At 45.3% G+C, this 20,964-nt stretch overlaps 1 protein-coding gene across 2 annotated transcripts in view; it reads right to left on the minus strand.

Moving 5' to 3' along the window:
- The window catches only part of LOC138447681 (adhesion G protein-coupled receptor E1-like), a 927,425-nt gene that overhangs the window by 239,267 nt on the left and 667,194 nt on the right, over positions 1–20,964 (minus strand). For both annotated transcript variants that reach the window (XM_069603948.1, XM_069603946.1), the window contains 2 exons: positions 15,195–15,365; positions 13,560–13,754 (listed from right to left, as the gene is read on the minus strand). In XM_069603948.1, the coding sequence (XP_069460049.1) occupies positions 13,560–13,754; positions 15,195–15,365 (366 nt within the window). The remainder of the gene's footprint in view (positions 1–13,559; positions 13,755–15,194; positions 15,366–20,964) is intronic.

Here is a 20,964-nt window from a genome sequence, read left to right on the forward strand (position 1 = left end):
AGGTAAAGGGCAGTCATTGGCTGGGGACAGTATGACCCAGAGACCAGTGATTGGTTATTAGGAGAAAGACAGTTCAGAAACGAAACTCAAACTGATGTTTTCTTTACCGAGGATTCCCAGCCTGACGACGGGGAATATTCATGAGCATGTGAATCCATGCCGGACCCCATGCTGGAGAATCAAGGTGATTCATTAATTGATTACTTCCTAATTGATGTGGGGCATTAGCATAGAAGAACAAGGTAAAGTTCTTTCGACTGGATGTTCCTCCCATGTATTCCTCATCTTATGATATTGTTGTTTCCAGCTATAGTTTGTTCGGAAAATTGTTTACTCTCGGCAAAGGGCACTGTGCATCTAGATGGTCGACTCAATGTCCCTTGAGGCCTTCCATCTCGGCTGACGTCATCGTCAAGTACATATACCATGCGCAGCGCCCATTGGCTTCAGTTCTGCTTTTTCGCCACCCAAATGCAGAATAACCAGCCTTGATAAGTGCCCTTAAATTATCAGGCCTTAAAAGAGCGCAAGGATTAAAGCTCGGAAATTCTACAGCGGGTTAGGTTGGGGGGCGATGAGGAATACGTGGGAGGAACATCCAGTTGAGGGTAAGTAACTTGTTCATCAAATGGATTATGTCCTCCCACGTTTTCCTCATCTTATGATAGACTCCCAAAGCAGTATTAGGTTCTTTTGGAGGAGGGAGTAAGAATTGAGAGTTAATGGTTGTCAAGAATGGAGTATAGAACTGCCTTCCCAAATCTTTCTTGATTGTTAGAAGTGTCTAAAACAGTAAAGTTTTGTGAACGTGAGGAAGATGGACCAGGTAGCTGCCTTGCAGATGTCCTTTATTGGAACTCCCCTCTGAAGGGCAGAGGAAGTTGCCATGCTCCTAGTGAATGAGCCCTTAAACCTTCTGGGGGAATCTTTCCCAGCCAGCCTGTAGCATTCTGAAATAGCCAGTATGATCCATCTGGATAGAGTCTGTTTGGTAACTGACAGACCTAGTTTGTACCCTGTATAACCAATGAAATGTTTGTTGTGCTTTTGCAACGTTGCCATCCTTAAAATATAAAAGCTTAGAGCTCTCTTTGGATCGAGTTTATGGAATCTTTCCTCTTCCTTGGCAGGATGAGGTGACGTATAGAAGCCGGAAGCACAATGTTCTGTGCTAAATGGTAATCCGATGCAATCTTAGGTAGAAAAGAGGGTTTGACCTTAAGGGCAACCATATCCTTGTGAAAGGTGGTAAGCTGAGGTTTACAGGATAATGCCTGCAACTCATTCACCCTGTGGGCTGATGTTATCGCTATTGACAAAATGGTTTTGTAAGTTAGCAGCCTTAACCGTCAGGAATGGAGTGGCTCGAAAGAAGCACGTCAAAAACTTTAAAACCAAGTTTAGGTCCCAAGTTGGCATTTGGAATAGTGTTGGAGGAAACACATTTGTGAGTCCTTTAAGAAATGTAAATGTTAAGGGTATTTTGAAGTAGGATGCCTCTTCCGAGGTGCGCTTGAATATGAAAAGCGCTGCTAGATAACCCTTGTTTGTTCCAATCTGGAGCCCCAGATTTGCCAAAGGTAATAGAAACGATAACACCGTAGATGTATCGCATTGAAAAGGGTCAACTGCATTTTCCCTACACCAGCTGCAGAACTTGTTCCAATTATTGAAGGCCAGATGTACATGTCCAGAAGGTCTGGATACCAGGTCCTCCTGGCCCAATACGGGGCAATTAGGATCATGGATTTCCTGAACTTTCTCAACCTCCTGATCACATGAGGAATGACGAGGACTGGAGGAAACGCATACAGGAGTGGAAACTCCCAGTCCACTATGAGCACATCCCCTAGAGCTCCTCTTGGAGGAAATTCTCTGTAGCAAAACAGTTTGTACTTCCGGTTCACACTAGCCACGAACAGATCCACTTGAGGTGAGGGGTTCCCCAAAGGGTGAAGATCTCTTGAAGGACTTCCTGAGCTTGTTCCCACTTGTGAGAATGTGCTATGCCTGCTCGGAACATCCGCCGGCATGTTCTCCTCTGTGGCTAGGTGACCTGCCGATAGAGAGATTCCTTCTTGAATTGCCCAGACCATAGCTGCATTGCTTCTCTGCACAGTGGTAGGGACCCTACGCCTCCTCTCTTGTTGTGGTAATACATGGCCACTGGGTTTTCTGTAATTTTAAGGACAATCTTTCCCCATACAGATTGCAAAAAGGCCTTCAGCGCTCGTCTGATTGCCCTCAGCTCCAAAAGGTTGATGTGTAGTTTTGACTCCGATGGAGACCAATGACGCTGATTATCAGATCATTGGCGTGGGCTCCCCACCCCGTGAGTGAGGAGTCTGTCACTACTGTTACCTCCACCCATGGTTGCCAAAAAGGTTCGCCTTTAAGAATGTTCTGAGGGCCCATTTAAGGGATCTCATTCTCAGACGAACCAGAAAAATACAGAATGTCATGAGGCCGAGCAAACTCAAAAAGTCGAAGGCTGGAAGGCTCTGGCCACTCTGAAACTTGGTGACCATCTGCAGAATGTCTTGAGCCCTCACCTCATGTGGCGGTGCTTTTCCCAAGGATGCATCTATGACCGCTTCAATGAACTGGAGTCTCTGAGATGGTATCATGTGGGACTTCTTGTAATTGAGAGAGAAGCCCAGTCTGTGGAGGGAGTGGCAGGTGATACTGAGATGTTCCTGGGCCTGTTCGGGTGAACGTGCCCTGATCAGCCAATCTTCCAGGTAGGGGTAGACGTGAATCCCTCCTCTCCTGAGACTTGCTGCCACCACTTCCATTAACTTGGTGAAAACGCTTGGGGCGGAGTTCATCCTGAATGGCAGAACTCAAAACTGATAATGAGAACCGCCAATGGCGAACCTCAGGTACTTCTTGTGCTTATGATGGATTGGCACATGAAAGTAAGCATCCTGAAGGTCCAACAATACCATCCAATCCTGGAGCTGGAGGGCCTGAAGGATCTAAGAAAGTTTGACCATCTTGAACTTGTCCTTCTTGAGGAAATTGTTCAAGTATCCCAAGTCCAAGATAGGTCTCAGACCTCCGTCCTTCTTGGGGATTAGGAAATAGGGAGAATACCATCCTCAATTCCTTTACATCACAGGTACTGGTTCTATAGCACCTTTCTCTAGCAGGGTCAACATTTACTGCAACAGGAATGGATCTGGAACATTTAGCAAATGGTTTCCCAGTGGATGATCCCGAGGTCTCTGTATAAAGGGGAGGCAGTAACCCTGGGTTTCTGTTTCTAATTCCCATGCATCCGAAATAATACCTCACCATTCTTTCAGATGCTGTGATAGTCTGCTCCCCACCAGGGTGTCGTGAGTCAAGACCTCAGAGTGGTTTTGTGGCGGCTGAAGCAGCGGCTGTAAAGACACCGCTGCTTGGGCAGGCTTTGCACCTCTCCCTCATCCACCATGAGGGAATCTTCTCTGTCCTCTCTGACCAGCCTGTCCTCTTGCTCTTCCAACTGAGGAGTAGTAGCGAAAAGACCTACCCCTCCAAGATGATCAGCTGGGGTAAAAAGGCTGTGGCTGTCAGTCTGCGGCACTTAAGACGTGGCTGCCGCCTTCGAGATCTGCAGTTTTTTAACGGCTTTCATCAGCCTTATTTCAAAATAAATGGGAGCCGTCAAAGAGCATTTTAAGGTGTCTGGATTGTACATCAGGTGCAAATCCTGAGTTCCTCAACTACGCAAAATCTGCGTATGACAGTGTTTGCTGCCATGGCCCTGCTGACGCTGTCAGCAGAGTCCAGACCTGATTGCAGAGACTCACACATGGCCTCTTTGCCATCCCTTATCAGGTTCATGAAGCCGTCTCTTTCCTCACCCTCAGGTATGTGATCAGCCGCCATTGCTATGTAGTCCCACAGGGTGAATGTGAATTTTGCAAGGCCACATGTAGAATTAGCAGACTTTAAAGCCATGCTGCTAGCAGAAAAGACTTTCTTAGCCCAAGAGTCAATGCGTTTGTCATCCCTGTCAGGGGGTATGGTTGGGTATGCCGCTTGCTTGGAGGCAGATGTAGCTCCTTGTACTACTAGCCTTTCTGGAGTTGGATGTATTGACAGGTAGCCAGTATGGCCTGTATTTTTGTGTCCGATTTTTGTTTACTGCAGGGCTGGACTCTGGAGCCTCCCTTTTTTGAAGTGCCACATGGAATGATAATATAGGGTCATATTGAGGACCTTTGTCCACTATGTCAGTCAGCTCATCATGTACAAATGTGGGAGCTGGTCTACTCCATCCCAGGAATTCCACCACTCTGGACATTAGGCTTCTGTATGATGCATCTGCATGATCAGCCAGATCTGGTTTCCCAAAATCTAGCTCTGGTGAGGTTTCTACCGCACTAGCTGTCTGTAGGGTGTTATGTAGCTCCCTAACCCTAGTCTCTTCTGAAAGGACACATTCAGGTATATCAGTATTTATTTTTATACTAGGAGTATCCAGTTGGAGACCAAATGGAGGGGCATCATCTGAGTTTCATAGCCCTCATTTATAGATGTTAAGGATCTAAAAAAATCCTTCTTAAGTAAAGGTTTAGAGACGTTTGCGACTTGCATTTGGTCTTGTGCTTCGAGGGATTTGACCCTCGACTCGATGGTTTCTTTGACGATTTCTCATCTCGTTGAGTACTCAACGATTCTCGAGTAGTATTAGGCTTATGACCTGGGTTCGAGGGCGCACTGGGTTTTGCCTTGGCCTCATGCTTGCCATCGACTGTAGTATGGCCACTTTTCTTATGCCTCGAGAAGGACGGGCCTGATCCTAGAAAATGTTGCAAATGTTCTTCCTAAAGAGTTCGCACTCCTCTTTGGAGGAGGATTTAGTTGGGAAGACTACATTCCTTTCATTAGAGGAAGAAGATGAGGAAGAAGGTGATCTATGCCTTCTCTTTGATTTTTTTGATGACAACGAGGAGTGTCTGCTCCTTGAGTGGGGCCGTTTCTTGGATATTTTTTTGTGAGGAGAGGAATCTCTCGACTCATGGGATGACCCAAATTTAGATGGAGTGGACAGGGATTTGGGGAAAATCATACCCACCGAAAGTTTAGCTTTGCGCTCTGTTAAGGCCTTACCTGTCATCGGCTGACAGGATCGACAGTCGCCGGTTACATGCTCTACACCCAGGCACCAGATGCATATCATATGCGGGTCCGTGATGGACATCTTGGTGGCTCATTTTAGACACTTTTTGAAGCCCTTCTTCGGATTATTCGGAGCTGCAGACCAGCCTATTTTCGATAAGTTTTCAAAGAAAACTGAAGCGCCCAGTAATTCTCGAAGCAATCACATTCGCAGAAAAAACGGAACTGAAACAAACGGGTGCTGCATGCTGTATATTTACTTGACGATGACGTCAGCTGAGATGGAAACCCTCGAGGGACATCGAGTCGACCGTCTTGACGCACAGCGCCCTCTGCCGAGAGATTCTTTTTTTTCCAAAGCAGCTAAAGCTGGAAATGAAGATATCATAAGATGAGGAATATGTGGGAGGACACAATCCATTCTAATAGTGGATGTGGACTTTACAGAGTGAGATGAGAGTGACCATAACCCCTTAAGGCTTAGTTAGTTAGTTAGTAACTAAATAGAATCCACCTTGCATGTATCTGGAAGGCTTCCTATTGTCAAATCATAAAAGGATTTGTTGGTAAAAGGTGAATATCAAATAATTCTATGAATACAGTTCGAGGGAAGCAAAACTACTTATTAGCAAATGCCTAAATGTATGAAATTCCCTCAAAGTATTTGATTACTGCATACAAAGAAGTGGCTAGGGCCATTGCCATCAGAGAGACAAAGAAATGCGACCCAAAAACAGAAACATTGGTGTAAGGGCTAGTTTGATAGCAAATGTAAAGTAGCAAGGGAGGCTCTTTGGTCACTCTGAGAGCCCAGCCCAGTATTGAGCTGGGTCGCAGAAAATAGAAAGGAGTATAAAAGGGGCAGCTCTATGTGGAAATAAGAACTCATACTTGTTGCCTGGGAGAAACTCTTGGAAGTTGTAAAAATTAGGACACATGGACTTTTTGGAGAAAGGTGTCAAAAGCAACCAATCCTGCCCATAATAATTATATATAGAAAAATGTGCAAGCCTCGACATGGGTTTTGCACTTTGGGGATGTATTTTTAAAAGATAATGAGAAAAATCCTGAGACTCTTTACAATGAATTAAATAGTCTGAGGGATTACTTGGCTAATCTGGATGTCTTGAAGGTAATTAAAGCCCAGAAGCCTTGTAAAACCTAAAGCTCAGACTTTACACCTTTTCAATTTATTTAACACCAATATAGAGCCATGGCCTCCAATTCTTTGTATTCTTTTTAATGAAATTGCGAGCTGCGCAGTCCGCGAATCACGGCGCGAAACGATTATCATTTTTATATATAAGAAGGGAGATAAATCGCTACCAAAATCCTGTTGCCCAATCTCACTCTTGGACCCATCTTCAAAGATTATGGGGAGTATACTGGGTTATCTACTGGATTGGGTGAAGTTGGCTAATATTGTGGGGGATACACAGCTGGGGTCTGAGAAGGACTGGGAATACTAAACCAGACCCTAAACCGTTCGCCTCTAAAGGAGTGTACCATTTACTGTGTTTTAATTAACCTGTCCATCGCTTTTTTCTTGGTTGCCAGGGAACACTTGTGGTCAATCCTTTTAGATATGGTAAACATAAAAGGTTCATGGAAATTAATAGTTTTATACCTTACTAATGATGGTGGGGGGAACTGCACATCCCCCTTTGGGACCCATAGGGGCCCTCGCCACGGGGGCATTATTGTTCCTATTTATTTAAATTGTATACAATCACCCTTGAGTCAATTTTAGAACAGTCTACACCCAATGTACTTAGGCTAGGAAGATAAGGTCACCATGTTAGCCTATGCCGATGAGATTGTCCTTCTAGCATACACACCAAGAGCTCTTCAAAACTTGTTAAATGACTACTTAATTGCCTGAGTTTATGGCTCGTACAAAATTGAGAATAGATGTAACCAAATTAGCACTACCTATAATGGGCAAGACACAGAATCTGCCAAAAGCCTTTTTTTGTGAATGGATCTCAGCTGCTGAAAGTGCAATAGAATTACCTGGGAATTTGCTTTGCTACAAATGGCCTTGGGAACCATCATATGGAAAATCAAGCCATCAAAATGCCATAGGAAACAGCAGCGATTTTTACTTTTGCGAGGTCCATATGCCTAGAACCCCTTGCTAGATGAAGCAGCTTTTTAAATCACTGGGAATCTGCTGACGACAAATAGAGGGGCTCTGAATAGAATAATGATTTGATTGAAAGCCACAACCCATCACGCAACTAAGCAGGCATTATCATCTTGAAATGTCTGCATATTAGCGATTGATCCAACGGCTTCAGAGTGAAAACGGGATTGAACCAATTGAAAAATACCTTTGGAAAATCAGACACTTTCTCTTGGGCCCTTTTCTTCATGATACCCGTATTCCTCATCCATCAATAGATGACTCTGTTACAATAAACACAGAGGGAATGGAATGCTTGATTGAAATAGTGTTACAACAAACTCCCATCGAAAACACTGAACTCTCTCTCGAGAACATATGGTCCCAGTTATGTGAAATAAATAGAGTGGGACTCTTTATTCCAAGTGAAAAGAATGACTGAATGTGACATACCCCCCTTAGAATGATCCTGTTTGATAGCCGTCTGTAGAACATGTTGTTATCAAGACCTGCCTAATTTTGGGGGAAGAACAATGGCCTCTGTGTTTGTTTTGCAAGAATTCTCTTGTACAACATGGGTGAGATATTTAGAACCCTTGGGATAGGAAGGTCTGACAACAGCACAATCCCCAACTATGGCCAGCACTAGTAGAGACATAGGGAGGAAATAGTTTACTCAAGAAACATTGTGCCATATGCCATTAAAGGTTCAAAGAGCAAATTAACATCAATGTGTCCTGCTAGTGCATGCACTAAACCACCTACAGTACAAAAGAGTAATTATTTGTATCAGTCGAACCAGCTGTCTTGCTGGCACATTTCACAGCTATTTTGGGCCCAATTTATCTCAAATACACATCAGATGCAGCCTCCTTAGATGCTGTTTATCATTTCACTACTACAGTGGCTCATTTTCCTTTCACAGGGGATGAAGCACAGAGACTCTGCACCTGCAGGTGGTGGCCATGACAACAAATGCACTGCAAAGAGGAGGAGAACGTGACCTAGGCATCATTTTACGTGCATAGTGATGAAATGGAATAAACTGAACTATTGCCTCACCACCTGGGTAGCCTCTTAACCGATGGTGTCCTAGTTTATGCCCAGCTCCACCTATGTTATTTTGAAGGTATTCAGTAAAGAGTACATAAACAACTCAGTTATTTATTATTCATTGTTTAAATGTGACTCCTGTCTAGGCCGAAACACGTGTCTGGGGTTGCTGAAGGTACTCTTGTTCAGAGGAGATTTGCCTAGCATTTCGGTGCAGGACTGCCCTTGTAGGTGGGGCAAAGATTGACATGTAAATGGATATTTCTCCTCTGTAAGGGTGCAGTGAGCTAAAACGTGGTTGTAGACCCTCCCGAGTGGAAGAAATTCCATAGAACAGGGTATTTAACCCATGTTCGTTCTCAGTAGGGTGGCTACCACACTCCTTTGTAACTTTCTATTTAGATTTGGGCCTCTCTGCTGGGATGTTTCTCTCAAGAATTCAGCAGTAGATTCCCTCCCGGAATAAGTGAAAAACCCATTACTAATGCAAACTGATCTACTTATAGGGCAAATGACATCACAAATTTGTCATGATTCCCGCGAAAGGGATTGGTTGGTTTTCTCTACCCACCTCCCACCTGTGTGCTAATAGGACAAGGAGATGAGGAGTGAGTCAGGACAGCTGTGGGAGGAGAAAGCTTTGTCATCCCAATTTGGCACGGACAAAACTAAAAAAATATATCAACATGGCAAGTACCCTCATTTTTCAAATCTTTAGATGTATTAATGTATTTTTAAGAATTACATTTTAAGGCAAATCAGATGATGCTACTCTGAAGTAGGCCCACCCTTCCTATGCAGAGATATGGTTATGCTTTATTTACTCAGGAGCCGTATCAGTGAAAAATATGCCACTTCATAGTTCCCTTGTTAATTATTTCCTTCACCCTTCACGAATAACTTTAGTTATGTTTATCACTTAAAAATCGTTTTAGAATGGTTCAAAGGGGGTTACTGTCATGATCTCTGCTTCCAAAAGGTCAGGGTTTTCCCAACTCCCTTGGAAGCAGATCCATAACCCAGGTTCCGAGGGCCAACCAGTCCCAATTGGGACCTTTTGGACCCAGTCCTGGCGCCAGTGGCACCAGGCTCATAAATGTGCCCAGTCCCAGCGCTGGAAGCGCCGGGCTCATGATGCTTGGGTGGACTTACCTGCAGCAGACCATGCTGCTTACTTGCCTGCCAGCTGAGCCTCTGATCCTCTTCTGTTTGGAACTACTTTTCCTGTTGGGTGGGGCAGGAGCCACTCCCTAGATTCAGAACACTGGAACTCTTCTGGAAAGCAGGAACTCTTTTCTTACCTAGGCGTGGCTGTGGAAGGAGTTACCTAAGCACTACAGGAGGCTATTTAAACCACACCCGGTGGATGAATCTTGCTTTGCGTTATTCTGCATCCTCTGCAGCAGAACGCTCATCGTGTCTTCTGCATCGGATCCTGGGCCTAAGGAAAAAGGCTTACCATCCTGAATCCAGTCTTCAGCAACACCTATAAAGACAAGAAAGAACAGGTTAGCATTCCGGCATCTGAAAGACAAAGGCTTACCTACTCTTCGTGCGCTCCGGAGGTCTTCACACTGCATTCCGGCATCTGAAAGACAAAAGCTTACCGACTCTTCGCACGCTCCGGAGGCCTTCGGCGCTGCATCCTGCATCTGAAAGACAAAACAAGGTGCGTTTAAAGACATTGGGGAACTTTGATACTCACGTGCCATTACTCCTTTCCACATCAACCCCAGTGGGTATTCCGGCACCCTGCAGCCGCTCCGAACTCGTACCTGCAAAATAAAAGACAGTTAGAGCGCATCGTGAAGCAGGCAACAAGCGCTTACTTACGTGCTTCCAAGCGCTTCTATTCATCATACGGACTCCATCTTCAACTCACTTCAGCCCGTCATCCGCCATCGCCGGAACCTGCAAAACAAGAGACATCATTGCTAAAGACTTTAAAGACAATAGAATTACTCGAAACTTACCGTTCGTGCAGTAAACGACGGACAGCAGTCCTCTGAAGTCAAGAGGCCTGCGCTACCGATCCAGTGAAGAAACTGGTTACAGCACCCTGCCCCGAGGCAGATGGAGAGCTCGGCATTCACTTACCTAAGGTGAGAGCGTTAACCTTTGGGGGTCTACAGGAGAGCAAAAAAGGGAAGAGATAGGGACACCCCAATAACCCCAGTTCATTAATCCCATATTTTCTGTCTGCAGACATCTTACTCTTGAAGTCAGGCATACAGTGCACAGAGGTCCAGCCCAAAGAGCCAACCGGGTGCTACACATCACCTTTGAATATACGGTAGTCGCCCAGTCAAGACCGGCGCCTCTGCGAGAATCAGGTGAGTGTTACAGTTACGGTCACCATTAATAAAGGTCTGGAATGATCGTTGTGGCATATACGCTGCCCCTTTTATGCAATAATATGTATTTTCCGATTAATTCAACTACAGCCTTTTCCTTTGTACTCTTAAATTGCATTTACCCATAGGCATGTGGCCAGGCAGAGGTTGGCTCATGTTTCTGTCCGCCTCCCCCTTCAAGGCCTGTGAGGGCCCTGACTACAACTCTAATGGACATTTTATGGGACCTTAGACCTCAAGGTCACTTCTGCTGAAAGAACAGGGCCTTATCTGTCTTCCCTGTGGTTTCATTCTAAGCAGTTTCTTTCTATATTTTTAAGTAATGGCCATGATTAATGGTTGACAACCAGACCCCTTTCTTCAGGGAAGCAGAGGAAACTTCTTGGAGGTTTAGTTTCATCTTTGGATAAATGACCAGCTCATGTCTCCTGCAAGCAATGGGTTTTAAACCCACATACAACGAATTTTACATGACATTTTATAAGGCACCATGGCATTATCCATATGTAATGTATCTCTTTAATTACACAGTTTCAAAATACATGAGTATCACTTCTGGATTGTCCATATTTATAGGGCAGTTATATGAGAAAACGATGTTCAAACTCTGAAAGTCTAGTGAGCACTTCTCTCTGCATACAGTCATTTGGATGAAGGAAAACAAAAGGGATTGGGGGTCATTCTGAGGTTGGAGGTAAGGAATTACCGGCACCGGTAAAGGTGCCGATGCCGGCAATCCCTTACCTCCGTATTCCGAGGTCCCTTTGCGGGTCCTTCCTTACCTCCTGCTTTTAGCAGGCGTTAAGTACGGGACCCGCAAAGGTACATCGGAGGTAATTACGGTACCGTAATTTACGGTGCAGTAATTACCTCCTTCCCCATTCCCATTGAGCCCTATGGGGCAGAAATGGGAATGGGGAAGGGCAAAAGGTGAATGGGGAATTACCGGTCCCTCCAACCCTGGAATGGACCGGTAATTACTCCATTCACCATGCCGAATTTGGGACGGTTTCGGAGGCAACCATGGAGCTAATTACTCCATGGTTAGTTCCAAACCCGGAATGAGGCCCAATATCTTTTATTTCTTGTAAATGCACAGAGCTTGGTTTCAATTTAAATGACTGGAGCACAATCTGGTATTACATTGAAGATAATGGGCCTCATTACGACCCAGGCGGTAAGTTACCGCCTGGGTCGTACCTTTACCACCATGGCGTAAACTACGTTTACGCCATGGTGGTTGGCGGACTTACCGCCCCATTCCGAGGTCGGCGGGGCGGTAAGTCCCCAATCCCCATTTACCCTTCCCCATTCCCATTTTTGCCCCATAGGGCATAATGGGAGTGGGGAAGGAGTTAATTACGCCACCGTTACGGTGGCGTAATTAACGACAAGGTCCCTTAGCGCCATGGATCTTAACGGATGCAAAAAGCAGCCGTTAAGATCTCCATGGCGCTAAGGGACCTCGGAATCCGGCGTTAAGGGTCGGCGCCGTTTACATCGCCATAAAGCCCTTAACGCCGGGGTTGTAATGAGGCCCAATGTACGCACTGCTGTCTCTAAGTAAAAGTCAAGCTCTCCATGGATTGAGTAAAGCAGCATTGTAAGCCACATATCTTTCTTTTTCGTGCTAAAATGCATTGCGCATATCTTTGCACTTGTGAGATTCCAGCCCACTTTCTTTCCTTGGAGATTCAGGCCTGTTTTTGGTTCAATAGGCCTAATGTCTGACATCACCATTTCTGTGCTGGCCTTACATTTAAATGGGTATTTACAAATCACTCTGGCCTCTTTATTTCTGGCCTTCAGGGACTATATTTCACCCCACAATTTGCAGTAGACCCCTATGGTCTCCTCTTTGCTTTAAGCAGGTGCTAATAAAGGTGGATTCCATACCTATGCATTAACAATGACATTAACATGTCACTCTGGCGTTCATGCATGCTTTTTTGACAGGCAGAACATATGGAGCGGGTGCAAATGGTAATTTCGTTCTGTGCCCTGGAGTGTTGCACAATAGTAAAGGCATACAGATGTCATGCAGGAGTTTTTACATCTGTTTTAACACTCCTGGGGATTGGAAAATTACCTCTTCAAGGGTCTATATAGGGCCTAATTACGAGCATGGAAGAGCGGGAAAAAATTGGCGGTAACAGAATTACCGGCAATGTTACCCGCTCCACCATTCTACGAGTTTGGCCCTGGAGTGGAGGATTCATCTCAAGCATTCTGTTGGAGATGAGTCCATAAATATCTCTGCCGAAAAATCGGCAGAATTACCACAGCAGAATTACTGCAGCTGTAATTCTGCCAAAAAAGCCCCATGTAGTCTTATGGACTCATGATAAAATGGGACTTAACTCTGCCACCGCCACTTGTAATTCGGTGGAAATTCCGCCGGACCAAGTGGCAGTAACAGTAATTCAGTTGGGCAATATTTCGGCAGATTTACCGCCGGAATACCGCCCAACTCATAATGAGGCCTATGTCTGTGCATGGTTGTAAAAGAATGAGGAAATGCTGCGGTTCCTTGTCAAGAAAAGTGGAGTAAATGACAACCTTTCTTTAATGGTCCTCATATCCTGTGGGATGGTGGCAGATGACTGGGAAACTCAGGGGGGCTATGCTATAACCTTTCCCCAGTGCCTAGAAGCGTGTGTTGCCACATCAGGAAATAAACCAGGGTTATATGATATGCTAGGTTATTTATAACATGCGTAATACCCTAAGCGCGGACCAGAGGATCGAACCTGTTGTGCTCCATGTCGTCTTGCTTTCAAGGCGAGCACCTTGCCCCTGAGCTATCCACCCAGTTACATTCCACCCAGTTACATAAAACCCAGAAACTTCTGTTTCTCAGAGATTTTGTGTAATGCTGCTACAAGGTGGCTAAGAGAGGCTGTAAACGCCATTACCTTATTGCTGGTCCTCTTCAACCCAGTGAGTAGCAGGAGCTCTGCGAGGAAGAGGCAGACACAGAGCTGCAGGTGGATGGCGGTGTTTGTGTTGCGACTGCAACGGCAGAAGAGGAAGGTGAGGATAGCGAGGCTGAGGCACAGCAGAGAGAACGTGACTCCAAGGTAGGTGACGACTGTCAAAGAGAAATCCTCCTGCAGGAGAAATCAGCAACAAGCGCACAAGATTAACTCTAGATTGCAGTGGTCGAAGACCATGAAAAGAAGTAGTGAAACTAGGGGCCTCATTACGAGTTAGGCAGAAAAAATAGCCCTGAGGAATTACTGTTTCCGCCGGTTGGTGAGGCGGAATTTCAGCCTGATTACAAGTGGTGGTGGCTGTGTAATTCCCCATTTATTTTGAGTCTATTGGACACAATGGGGCATTTTTTTGCTGAATTACCGTGGCTGAATTACCACCACAGTAATTCCGCCAATTCTGCAGATTTTTCAGCGTTGAGTGGGAAGATTTACCTCCAGGGTTTTGCTGGAGGTAAATCCTCCTTTCAAAACACAAACCCATAACCACTTACTGCCTAACTCTTAATGAGGCTGTATGTTCCGGATGGCCTGCCCCCGCTCCCACAAACGCATCACCACGCACCGTCACACGCACATTAGACCCCCCAAACACATGCACCTGCGGTTTAAGGGAACGTTCAGTGCTTGTTTCAATTGCTTTCTACACTTTTCTTGTAAAACAAAACCATTCCTGATCAGTTAGCTTTTAAATTAAAAGTATAGGAACAGTAAAACATAATAAAAAAGAAAAGTAGACGAGTACTGCTCCCAACCGCACCCGCCCATTTCGACCACTGCCTGATTGGATCCATGGGCCCCGTTTCCTGGAATTTTTTGCACGGTTCAAAGTGACTTTGCACTGCTGAAATGTGACTGCGCTGCTGACACAAAACTTGATTCAGTCTTCCAGGAATCAGGGTTTGTGGCGGCAGTTCAAAGTCACTTTTCAGCAGTGCAAAGTCACTTTGAAACATGCAAATAAGTCTATGAATCGTGCCAATGGTGTGACACAGGGGATCCCTGCCTTAAGGTAAAATGAAGGACCTAATTCACAGAACGTTTAGCACGGAGCAAAGTAACTTTGCACTGCAAAAATACACTTTGCACTGTGCTAAATGGGCCTAATTAACATACAAAAAACCCACTAAGTCTGCAGACTTAGTGTTTTTTGTGTGAATTAGGCACATTTAGCGAGGCGCAAAGTCACTTTGTTCAGCTCTATGAATTAGGCAAGGTGCAAAGTGTATTTTTGGAGTGCAAAGTCACCTTGCTCAGCTCTATGAATTAAAGGTGCCGCGCTAAACATTCTGTGTATTAGGAGTTCAAGCACTCCATTAAAACATGATCCACTGCAACAGCCTCAATACCAAACTCAGTGGCTTGGCCTTTTAGTGGAGTGCAGTAACGGCCTTCTGTGAAGTGCATGAGACGTTGATATTCTTTGACCTCTTCCCAAGGGATGGGCCTCCTTATGTTCCAACCCAAGATAAGGGCTTTCTTCCCAGGGAACCAGATGTACCTTAGGCCCCTTCCCCGCAAGCCCTCCTTTTCCTGCGTTCCACGCTATGGACTCACCGGTGTTTCGGCAACAGCCATGATGACTGCAAAGCTGGAGAGGTGATAGCAGCCACACTCGGTGTGAGTCCTGTTAGAGGAATGATGTTTGCAGCCTTGGCGGGACCAGCTGCCTCCTCCCTTTGTGGCATTCCAGAAAACACAGATCACCTGTTGTGCGCTGTCCTTTTCCTGTTAAGAGTCACACAAGTGCAAATTAAAGACTTGTTGCCATATGCTGGTTATGTATGGATGGGTGGGAGAATGTGGTTAGATTATAATCATTATATTCATAGATGCATGCATGAAAGTATCAGTGATTGGATGATATTGGCAGCCAGATATCAAGGAAGCAAGATGGATCACGTCCATGTGGTTAGATACAATAGAATGGGAGGACTGATGGCATGGATAGGAGCATGGCAGATGATATGGACAGACGCATGACAAATGGCATGGATAGAAGCATAACAGATGATATGGACAGACGCATGACAGATGGCATGGATAGAAGCATGACATATGATATGGACAGAAGCGTGACTGTTGGAATTGGTAGAAGCATGATAGATGGCATGGACAGAAGCAGGACAGATCTCATGGATAGAAGCATGACAGATGTCATCTATAGAAGCATGACGGATGATATGAATAGGAGCATGACAGGTGGTATGGATAGATGCATGACAGATGGTAGGGACAGAAGCATGGCAGATGGCATAGTCAGAAGCAAGACAGATGGCATGGATAAAAGAAGCATGACGGATGGCATCTATAGAATCATGGCAGATGGTATGGACAGGAACATGACAGATGGCAGGGACAAAAGCATGACAGATCACATGGACAGAAGAATGACAGATAGCATTTATAGAAGCAGGACAGATCTCATGGATAGAAGCATGAAGCAAGCTGACTTGAATTGCAATATCAATATTACTATTACTTTCCCGCAATCTTGGACCGACCACTCCTTAGTAACCTTCACTGTCACGTTAGACCTCACCCCTCACAATACCATGATTATGGCACCGCCGCTCCCAACCAGAAGCAAAAAAGACATCACAGTGGACAAAATACTCCCTCTGCTTCTCCCTGCCATTAATAACACAGATGATAACTCGGACCTAACCATTCTAGTAGAAGTCTTTAACGAGGCTATGACCAATGCCCTGGACGCCACGGCACTTGTCAAACTCCGGAAAGGTAAACAGAAATCACATATCAATACTTGGTTCACACCCCAATTTAAAGAAGTTAGACTGCAAAAAAGAAAGCTTCAGTCAATCTGGCATCACTCGCCAACCGACGAGAACAAGGCCAAACTTACCAACCTATCTAAACTCTATTAGAGTGAAATAATTAGTGCAAAAAAGAATACCTTCAACGACAGAATATCTAAGGCAAAGTCAAACACTAAGGAACTATTCTCTATCCTCTGGGAAGTGGAATCACCCATACCCCAGGTTGCCCACACACCTAAGGATAAACCTTGGTGTACCAGTATACAAAATGCACTCCTAAACAAAATCTCCTCACTCCAACTCAAAATAGCCAATAAGAAAGCATTACTAATCACCCCTGAGCAGCCCCCCCACTACTACCACACTAGACAGTCCCATCTTACCCTTTAGATTTAAGAGAATATCCACTATCGAGACTGAAAAAGTCATACTTTCACTAAAACCATCAAATTACAAAGGAGATAACTGCCCAGCCCAAATTATAAAAGATGCTGCTAGAGAAAACGGGTAAATGGCTCTGTTACTCCTCCTTGACTTATCTGCAGCCTTCGACCTGGTGGATCACGCAGTCTTATGGAACCACCTTAGCTCAGCTGCACATTTTTCAAGTGATACCATAACCTGGATCCAGTCTTTCCTAGCCAACCGTACAATGACAGTCTTCTCCCCTTCTGCAGCTGCTGATCCCATACAAGTCTCCTGTGGTGTACCACAGGGTTCATGTGTGTCTCCCACTTGGTATAACATCTTTACCAAGCCCTTGTTCGACAAGTTGGACAGATTGGGTGTCACCTACTCAAACTATGCAGATGACACCCAGATCCTCCTCCCCCTCTCGGGCAACTTCTTGGAGGACACGGCCTTGGTAAACAAGATATACCTCCTCATTCAGGCATGGATGGCCTCTCATGGCCTCTGCCTAAATGACGACAAAACGGAGCTACTGATCCTAGGCTCAGAGACGGCTATTAAAAAGCTCCACCCCAGCTATGCTCCCTTCAACATTGATAACAATATTATCAAAGTGATGCCCGTAGGTTTCTACTTTGACTCGGCACTCACCCTCAAGAAGCAAGTCAACTTACTAGCATTTTCAACTGATTGCACTTGTAAACTGATCCAAGCTTGCAGACCATTTCTCTCTGAAACAAGTTCCATCACACTGGCCAATGCACTTATATTATCAACATCGGACTACTGCAATGCTCTGTATGCAGGATCTAATAAATATATTACTGTCAAACTGCAAAGGCTCCAAAACAATGCTCTTAGAGCAGCCTTAAATATCCCTAATAGAGAGCGCATATATAGATTCAGAAGAAATGTCCCTTGGCTTAAGATTAGTGATAGGATCCTCCTCAAAACACTCTCCCTCACGTCCAAATGCCTAAACAACATAGCTCCACCCTATCTGGCTGAAAGAATTAATAGGAGAATCACTGCACGTCCTATGAGATCAGCCAACATCAACACCCTCAAAGTCCCGAGATTTAAACGTTCTACAGCTGGCGGCTCTAGCTTCCCAGTTATAGCTGCCAATACATGGAACACACTTCCTTATGATCTGAGATCTGACCAACCCTACTAAAGTTTCAGACGAAAAACCTTAACATGGATTCGGACCAATGTCTCCAAAACCTATCCATAATTCTTTCTCTACCTGGACTTTTACCACTTGCTACTCTATGAATAATATGCCTGTATTGTACCTGCCACCTCTTGTTGTTTCCAACAAATGTTTTTATATATGTATGTGTCTACCAACCCTAAACTGTATCACCTATTTGTTATTATAACTGTAACTAAGCTATAAGTATACTTGTAATGTTCGTGCCCAGCTACCTTTGGGTTTGGCAGCGCTATTTCAAATAAACAAACAAACATGACGGATGATATGAATAGGAGCATGACAGGTGGTATGGATAGAAGCATGACAGATGGTAGGGACAGAAGCATGACAGATGGAATGGATAGAAGCATGAAAGATGGTAAGGACAGAAGCATGGCAGATGGCATAGTCAGAAGCAAAACAGATGGCATGGATAGAAGCCTGACAGATGGTAGGGAGGGATAAAGGCATGGTAGATGGTAGGGACAGACACATGACAGATCACATGGATAGAAGCATGACAGATGGCATCTATAGAAGCATGACCAATGGTATAGACAGAAGCTTGGAAGATGATATGGACAGGAGCATGACAGATGGCAGGGCCAGAAGCATGACAGATCACATGGATAGAAGCATGGCAGATGGCATTTATAGAAGCATGACAGATGGCATGGATAGAAGCATCATGGAAGGCATGAACAGAAGCATGACGACTGGCATGGCTAGAAGCATGACGGATGGCATGGAGAGAAGCATGACAGATGATATGCATAGGATCATGACAGATGGTATGGCTAGAAGCATGACAGATGGTAGGGACAGAATCATGACAGATGGTATGGATAGAAGCATGACAGATCTCAGGAACAGAAACATGGCAGATGGTAGGGACACAAGCATGACAGAGTGTATGGATAGAAGCATCAGGGGTGGTATGGATTGATGCATGACAGATGGTAAGGATAGAAGCATTACAAACGGTAAGCACAGGCGCATGGCAGATGGCATGGATAGAAGCAAGAAAGATGTCAGGGATAGAAGTATGCCAGACAGTAGGGCTAGACGCATGGCAGATGGCAAGGACAGAAGCATGACAGATAGTATGGACAGAAGCATGAGAGATGGCAAGCCCAGAAGCATGGCAGGTCGCATGGATTTTAGCATGACAGATGGCATCTATAGAAGCATGACCGATGGCCTGAATTGCTGAAGGAAGGTAGATGCTGGTTTGCACTGCCCACCTTTATATGTGCTTTTAAAATAATTATTCTTCATTATTATTTTTGTTTTATTTTGTGAACTTGTGTAGTGGCCTGTCAATGATGACACCGAGCCGAGGGGTTTTAGTGTCTTTTATTTTACTTTAACACATGACACTTGTTAACACATAATACTGATCTCCCAGTATACAACATTATGGTCCTCATTAGGACCCTGGCGCTAAGTGTTTAACGGCGCCGTAAAAGGCTGCTGCACCGTTAAACACTCAGCGCTTTACTACGAGGTCCCTTTGCGGGACCCGACCTGAACGGCTGGTCTAGACCAGCCGTTAAATTAGGGACCCGTAAAGGGACTCTCGAGGTAAGTACGGTACCGCAATTTGCGGTACTGTACTTACCGTCTTCCCCAGTCCCATTGAGCCCTCTGGGGCAAAAATGGGAATGGGGAAGGGCCAATGTTCAATGGGGAATTACCGCCCCGCCAACCTTGGAATGGGTGGTAATTCCCCATTGAACATTGGCGGACTCGTTACGATACCGGCACCAACCATGGTGCTAATAGCGCTACGGTTTAGCACCAGTATCGTAATGAGGGCCAATATCTGTAATGTAAATGATAATGTCCTCTTGTGGTTCCTATGCTCAGGAAGTATATAGTTCTAAGGGTGGAGGTTGTAGGAGGGAGCGTGGGCATGTTGCTGCTCACTCCCTGCTTGCTGGCCCTGAATTCGTGGGTGGATGCTGCTGCCTCCTTCTCCTGGAACGTCCCTCGGGATCTCTTAAAGTCCTTTACTCTACACACCTCCTTTTGTTGGATGAAGTTGTTTCTACTCCATCACGTAGTCTGTGTACTTCCCTGGTCGTCTTTGTTCTCTCTGTGGTTGGCTGTTCTCTGGATTCTCTTGTCGTGGCATTGCAGCCCTTTCGCTGGTTCTCTCTTGCCTCGTCGTATTCCTTCTGGTACTGGTTTCCACTTGGGGGCGGGAGGGTCTCTATGTCTTTCATCTCTGTCTGTCCAGACTGTTCTCCTATGGTCAGGTTCTCTCTGGGCAGGCTCTCCTCTTGACTTCTGTGATCTAGTGTTTCGGAGTTGCCCCCCTTTCATACAGGGCTACTCTGTCTAAGTTCCACTGCTTGCCATCTTGGGTGCATACATAGTTTGTCCCTCGTTGCATCACTTTCAATGGTCTGCTGACCCCATCTCTGGATCTCTGTGCACCATTTTAATTTTTATGATATCTCCTTCTCGGACTGTGCTTTCTTGGGGCTTTCTCCTTCCATCGCTATATCTCTTCATGTGTTCTTTGCTCTACTTAACTCGCCATACCAATTCTTCCATGTCCACCCTTTCAACCTCTCTCACGCTTGCCAACCATGGCGGGACCAGGGTAGAGGCTGCCCTTCGTCCTCTGAGGAGGTGGAATGGCGATATGTTTGTGACCCCATTGGGGGTGAGGCGATGCGCATCTATGGCCTCCTTGACTGTACAAAGCGGATTGATTCTCGCTGCTGTGGCCAACTGCAACGCTTCCTTAATGAATCTGTTGGTGCGTTCCACCAACCCATTTGCTTGTGGGTGATAGAGGGCTGCTTTAATTTGCCTGATATTGTTCTCCTTCATGAAACTGTCCATTTCTCTGGATATGAGTTGCACTCCATTGTCGGTGACCAGTTCTCTGGGTAATCCTTCTCTCTGAAATATGTTTTTAAGGAAC

This window comes from Ambystoma mexicanum, chromosome 3q (assembly GCF_040938575.1).
Source record: "Ambystoma mexicanum isolate Mex_15411 chromosome 3q, UKY_AmexF1_1, whole genome shotgun sequence".
Lineage (NCBI taxonomy): Eukaryota > Metazoa > Chordata > Amphibia > Caudata > Ambystomatidae > Ambystoma > Ambystoma mexicanum.